This window comes from Pterocles gutturalis, unplaced genomic scaffold (assembly GCF_000699245.1).
Source record: "Pterocles gutturalis isolate BGI_N339 unplaced genomic scaffold, ASM69924v1 scaffold31145, whole genome shotgun sequence".
In the NCBI taxonomy this organism is placed as follows: domain Eukaryota; kingdom Metazoa; phylum Chordata; class Aves; order Pterocliformes; family Pteroclidae; genus Pterocles; species Pterocles gutturalis.
Window position 1 is genome coordinate 1674 of NW_010141820.1, and position 6649 is coordinate 8322.

The window sequence follows — 6649 nt, forward strand, 5'->3', positions numbered from 1 at the left end:
GTACAGGTATGAAGATGCCTCAGTGCAGACTGGCACTGCCGAAGTAGAGATACAGACACAGGGACCTAGGACAACTCAACTGCTGGGAGGGTGAGGTGCAAAGAGTGTATAGGTGCTGTGTTTCTTTGTTTAAACGGTAATGGGGTAAATAATCATCTTCTGAGCTGCTGCAGTCACAGGCACTTTATCTTAATGGTCAACTAAGAGAGGATTTTTCTCCCCCAAGTACACATAACTTGCTCAAGAGCTGCAGCTTTAGATACTGTGAAAAATACCAACCCTTGGAGGGGACGACTGGTTTCCTGGCAGCCTTTGTGTTCAAATTGGGAAAGCTGATACTACATCCCAGTGACATCTGGGAGGGCTCTCTTCTGTCGCTCATACAACTGTACTTAGGGCCAGATGGTCTGTTTGTTAGCACTAGGCTAGGAAATCTTCGTAACATGCAAGACGTTCCTGCCAGATGCTGCTTTTCATTGAAATGGGATGCTGTGCCACTCTAGTCCCTTTGCACTTGGGTGCGGACATTGACAATATTCCACATAACAGTGTGACAAGATGGTTTTATTTTGGTTCAGTAGTAGCATTCTAAATAGTCTTGGAATGAAAACAGTGCAGTGAGAGCTGGCGTCCTAGGTAAGTTTCTCCTTGGTTTTAGTTCTAGCACTTTTCTGCCAGCAGAAGGAGCTTTGTACTTTGAAAAGGGCAAAGCTCCTTTCTGTCTCAATGTGCATAATTTTAGCACACAAAATGTATTAAGTTTTACAGAGAAAGTGTACGACATCACTAGTGACTCCTTCACCTACACAGACACACTAGGACAGTGCACTGTACAAGAAGAGATTCTTAACATCTCTTCCTTCTTCCCTCCCTCTTTACCTCCAACTGCTATTGCAGTTGTTTCCTGTACCTGGAGGAATGTATTTGATGAGCAGACACTGGTGTGTGGTACACCAGTTTACTGCACAGGCAGAACTTCTGAATACAGCCAAAGCTTCATTCATGGTCAGGAACAATGGACTACTTCCTCCATGCTCCAGCCTGCAAAGGATCACAGTCCGGCTGAAGAGTCAGGACATAATTATTGTGGCTTTTTCACTCTCTGAACAGGCACAGACTGCCTCCCTAGAAGCATTTAGAAGTGTATGCAGGGCTGCAGAAAGCATGTTCTCACTAGTTCAGAAACAATGGAGTAGCTTTCTGCCATCACCAGGCAGTCTCACAGAAGTGGCACTTCCTGCCAGTTCCTTCTGAAGCAGTGGGTCCCCAGGCAAGAGCCATGTGCAAAGAAAAATTCCGTTGAGTGCAAACTCTCCAAGAGCACCAGTCTCCACTGCTTGATGCATTGTTGGTCACAGCCTGAAGAAACGGTCTTAGTGCTTAAACCCCAAAACTGCAAGAGAAGGGTATAGTATTAGCTACGTGTTGAAATCAACACCCTTTATCAACCCCCCTCAGCATTCTTCAGCCAATATGAGCTAGCAGGTAGTTCAACTTAATGCCAAAACCAACTTGAAGGGGAGAACGCATATGAAAACCAAAAATTCAAGAACTCATGCTAGTTTGTTACTTTTCTGTCATAATATTTAGTAACACTTTGCTTCTAATTAGTTTGGCTTACACAATCAGTAAAAAAGACTTACAGTCATTTAGATCGCTTTCTACTTCAAGAACCTCAGGATAATGCTACGAGCAACCCTAAAGATCTTCGTACCTGCCCAAGGTTCCTCCAGCCTGGGTGTAGTATTTGTTGTAATCCAAGCGTAGCAGCAGTTGAGCTAAGTCAGAGTTTATCTGATGGTTGCGAACACTAGAGAGGATCTTGAAGAGAAGTGATGACTGACGACTGAATCCCTACAAATTAGAAAAAAGTTAGTTCTGGGAAGAAAAGAAAGAAGGAGAAAGCCTTTCATCTCTGTTTCTGCCTAAAGAATCTTTTACCAGCCTGAAGGAAAGAGTCACTGCAAGAGAAGTGATGCATGTGGTCCAACGTAAGGTAAGATGTCAGCCACAAGCATTATTAGGTGTTGGGTACCCAGAAGGAGGGGTAGAGGCATAGGCTGACATCCACCTCCTTTCTATTCCAATAGGGAAATTTCTGTATATCTGCCCACGTTCCTCCTCTCCGTGCACACAGAATTTTTTGACTTGGGAATGGTTGATTAATTAAAGTGCAGGCACTCATATAGAAGGTCACAGCTGAAGCTCGCTCCTGTCCTACAGCTGTTACAGCCGAGATGACGGCTTAGGCAAACGTTTGCAAGGGAGAAGAGGAGGTCCATATGAACACAGATTCACCTTCACCAGAATGCTGAGTTGTGCAGCTCCGCGTTCATCTAACGGGCCCAGATTCTGGCTGACCAGAGAACAGAAGCTGTGACAAAGATCCAGAATTTCATTCAAGCAGTGGAAAACCTGCACAGGATAAAAAGTACAAGATTGAACTCTGTTTAAGAAACTGCTAAGCCAGAGAAATCTGTTCTTAGCACCTGAAAAGTTGCAGCATTCATCATCAAGATGTTGCCAATACCATGTTTTTCAATCAGTGAGGAAGAGGTTAAAGCACTTGTAGGATTTTTGTAAGGTTTTCTGTGGAAAAAGGAGTTAAACATTGTGCTGCGTCTGGGGAAATGGCAGCCGGCGTGAGCCATCCACAGGCGCATCCCTGCGTGTGGGGCTGAGGAGGGGGAATATAGAGCAGCGGGAGCTGTGGCTCACAGCCTCGGTTTCCCTGTTCACTAAACTTGCCATTTCTGTTGTATCAGTCGGTCAAGGTAACTTGCATGCAGGAGTGTCCAAGAATGCCTCACAGACATAACTATTGGAACACCTGAAGTTCCTGACTGGAGAATGAGTATCCTGCCACCTCTATGCTCACAGACTGAGCACAGTGATGAAACAGACCCGTGCTATTGCTGCGTTTCATCCATACCAACCTCCCTTGGCAATGAGGCTACATGTTTAGTAAGACTACTGGCAACACTGTACCGTATCTTTGACTAAAACAACAATGAAAAAACACCCTTAAAGTCCACTCAGGAGCATCTCAACTATTTTTATCTGGTAAGTATAAGAAAGAAGGGAATTTTTCCTAATCTAATGCATTTCAGAATGAGTCCCTCAGGAACAGAGTTCCCAGCACTGTGCTAATTAGTACTTCTTTAATAAAATTGCCTGTGAGAAAAATATAGCGACAAGATTTCAGTTAATAAAGTTAACTGAACACTGGAATAATCTTGATTTAAAACTGCCTGGAATGCAGCATCCACACTCAAAACTGTAAATTAAGTGATCTTAACTCAGTCATCTGTTCTAGTTTATACCTGCTTCTACTCCCAGAACTGCAGTCTGTGCTCTGCAGCAGATTATCGCTGATCTGTTTTAAAAGAGACGGTTTGTCATATCTGTTCGAGAAGGTGTGTTTCTTAGGACGGTTGGAGAATTTGTAGAAAAAGGTGAAAACACGACCTACTTACAGGTTTTAGGAGGATGAAGGACTGAGCCAACAGATTACTTAAGAAATGATCATGAGCCAATCGTATACTCTCAAAATCTCGCGTGGCATTTATCTGCTGCAGCAGCTGCGAGAACTGAGATTCCAGTACATCCACCTGAAGGATATGGAGAGAAATCTCATTTTAGTATCTTGAGGAACCGGCAGTACTTCGGAGCAGCCATCAGTTTTGTGTAAGAAACTTACTTTCCTTATTGCTACTCTTGCCTTAGAGGCTGAGGATCACCTCTCTGCCTCCTGAACGGGGAATTATGTACAACCGTAGTGCATAACGGGGGGGACAGGACAATTTTTGATGCTTAGGTATTATTTAGGTAAAAAGGGAAATGGTCACTTTCTTTAAGGTTAACTATTGAAAAAATATATAGCTAGCAGTAAACAAAGGTATTTGACTGTAGTTATCTCTGAATTTTACACTGGGAGATATTATCTGGAATCCCAGGGCAAAGGCTGCAGTGCAAAAGCTCAGCCAGATGACTGTGGAGAATCTGGAGAGCCAGGCCCCCTCAATCCACTAAGTCTGGGGACTCAGAGAAAGTTCTAGACTTGTTCCAAAGGAAATCCTGATTTCTGTAAGGTAGAAAGAATCTGAATCCTGAAAGACAGGAGGACTTCAGTGCTCCCTCCATTAATTTCTGCCAGTTCCCGATTAACTGACGCAGTTTACCTTTCTCTGTAATCCTGACCTGCAGATAATACTGAAGATTGTCCACAAGGAAAGCCATGTGATCCCTCAGACGCCACTTGATGGCATCAGTTCTGTTGGATTTCAGGTGTTTGCGTTGCATCTGGAGAGCCCAGCAGTGCTGTAGCTCAGCCTGGACTCGTCGCACGCTCAGCAGGTATTTGAACACAACGTTGTACCTACAGTCAAAAAATACGAAATTGTTTAAGATTAAAATCTTCCTTGGGCACAGGTACTGGAGAATATAACAGTGCAAGACTGAAAAAAACGGGAGGCGGCTGCCAGCCAGCAGACAGGGTAGGTCAGGAGATGGCCCATCGCAGAGCAGCAGATTTCTGCTTGTATTGGCCACTGACCTAAAAAATACAAAGTTAATTTCACTGTAAGGAGGGAAGAGCTGACAATGCTTTGTCAAAGAATTGTTCACCAAAGAGTGCAGATCTGTCAGCACCTCGCAGGTCTTACAGTCATTACACCAAGTGCCCTGACTGTGAGTGGCTGGAAGGAGTCATTTTACGGTTCAATGCGAAAGCTGAAGTATTATAGCTCGAACTTTCTCTCCACAGAGAGGAAAAAAAAAACCAACACAAGTGAGTGCCTGAGATCAGGGAACCTGCAGCCGAATATAGAAAGATCGTAGCTAGTACTTACTTCTCCAGAACAGCAGGAGTGAAGAGAATGTGCAGCGGCCACTGAACTTTGTAAGAAAGGCCCAGAGCTGCCCACCCGGATGCGGGGGCTTCACGTGGAGATAGCTCCCGAGAAGGCCCTTCACGAGTCTGAGAAGTATCTGAAAACAAATGAAGTGCTGAATTCAGTCATCTTCTCAGTCACGACAACCATGGCAAGGAAGAAAAGGGGAAAGAACAGAGTAAGAAGAGCCAAAGCAGGTTAGGGCATCACACCGGGCTGCAAAGGGAACAAAGAACTTCAGAGAACGGTAAGCAGTGGGACTTGAAAACAAAGTCCCCGTCTCCCCTCTTAACTCGCTACTAAACATGCAGGTAGATACCTTTGTGCTCCTTCCCATGATACTCAATGGTTAAGTGAAGCAGAGGAAGAAGGTTGTCATCATCTAACAGTACCTTGTGAGCAGACTGCTGAAATGCAACGTTGACATCTGACAAAGAGAGAGCATGGATATTAACACAGGGTGATGCAGCTCCTGATAATTGTGCATCCATTAATTATTTATGCTTGGCCATAAAAGATCACACTGACACACTGTTTCATTTAATTCCAGTTTCAAAGATGGAGAGAAACCTGCCATCTGAAAGTTTCTGAGATGCTATTTTCACCCACTCTGTGAGGCATTCTGATTCACACGTGCTGTTCTTTCTAAATTAATGACAACAGCTCAAGGATAAGGTAGAGCTCTTCGGCACTGGACAGGGGTAGCTATCTTCCCGCTGTACCACAGTGAGGACAGTTTGGTAAGTGAATTAGCAACACTCACCGTGCTCAGTTACAGCCGTAGGCGGTGTCTTTAACATGTGCTGTGCAGTGTCAATGAAGGCCTGGAACAGCTCGCCTCTTCCCAAAAGGTAAAAGTCTTTTATAATCTGTGGAGATAATTTTTTTTGTACATAAGCATATCAAAAACTGAGTGGAAATTTTAAGCATCCTAGCTGATGGCATCCATTTTTATCACTGCTTGGACAACTTCTGCCGTTTCAAAACACAGCTGGAGAGTGCCAGCTCTCCAGTGGATCCAGTGCCCAAAAAGTCTACACTGCCTTTGCTTCAAGATGCAAACCGCAAAACCACATACACAGACCCCTCTAACTCTGTCTCTGACCAAGTTCTGTCACTCTGTGCTCATCCTTGAGACCTGGAAAATGAAAACAGCTTTACTGAAAAGAAGAAAGTGCAGAACCTAAGACTAATGGGAAAGAGCCGTTAAAAAGAAAGAAAAAAAATTAAGGTGCTTTAGCAAAAACAAGCTGGCAGTTACATTACCTTCAGTTGTCCTAGTAAATCTGATTCCTCCACCATCAGTTTCCAAAGATGCTAGTCAGGAAACAAAAACAAACAAAAGAGATCTCCCCTCAGATTTATCTTGTGAGAACAGCAGCTGTCTTAAAATACTTGTCATGCATGCAAAAAAGCACCTCTATGAAAGGCTACAGAAAACACAGGAGAACAAACTACGAACCCTGCGTGCAGGCAGCCCACACCACTAGTTAAAACACCCGTGATGTATACCACCAGGAAACTTGAAGACCCATGACAAAAAAGAAACAAATTCTTATTAAATCAGTTCCACCCAACTTTGTTCTCACTTTTCTAACCTTCCCATCTTCTCAGGTTTCTCCATCCCGCCCCAAATTAAAAGATCAGAAATTGCCAGAGAATCTAGTGAGATGCCATCTATTATGCTGAAAGCATGATGAAAAGTTCTGAAATTGTTGCAAGTGAAATAAATATATATATATATATATATATAAATT

General features: G+C 43.6%; 1 protein-coding gene across 1 annotated transcript; it reads right to left on the minus strand.

Annotated features, from left to right (window-relative positions):
• Positions 1 to 1698: 1698 nt before the first annotated feature.
• LOC104469596 (gamma-tubulin complex component 4) lies at positions 1699 to 6209 on the minus strand (the record flags this gene model as incomplete). Its single annotated transcript, XM_010084165.1, has 8 exons — positions 1699 to 1854; positions 2299 to 2415; positions 3477 to 3611; positions 4201 to 4378; positions 4851 to 4989; positions 5212 to 5319; positions 5656 to 5761; positions 6159 to 6209. Coding segments are annotated over 8 exons (990 nt in total), but the record flags the coding sequence as incomplete, so codon positions are not given.
• Between the last annotated feature and the right edge of the window lie 440 nt (positions 6210 to 6649).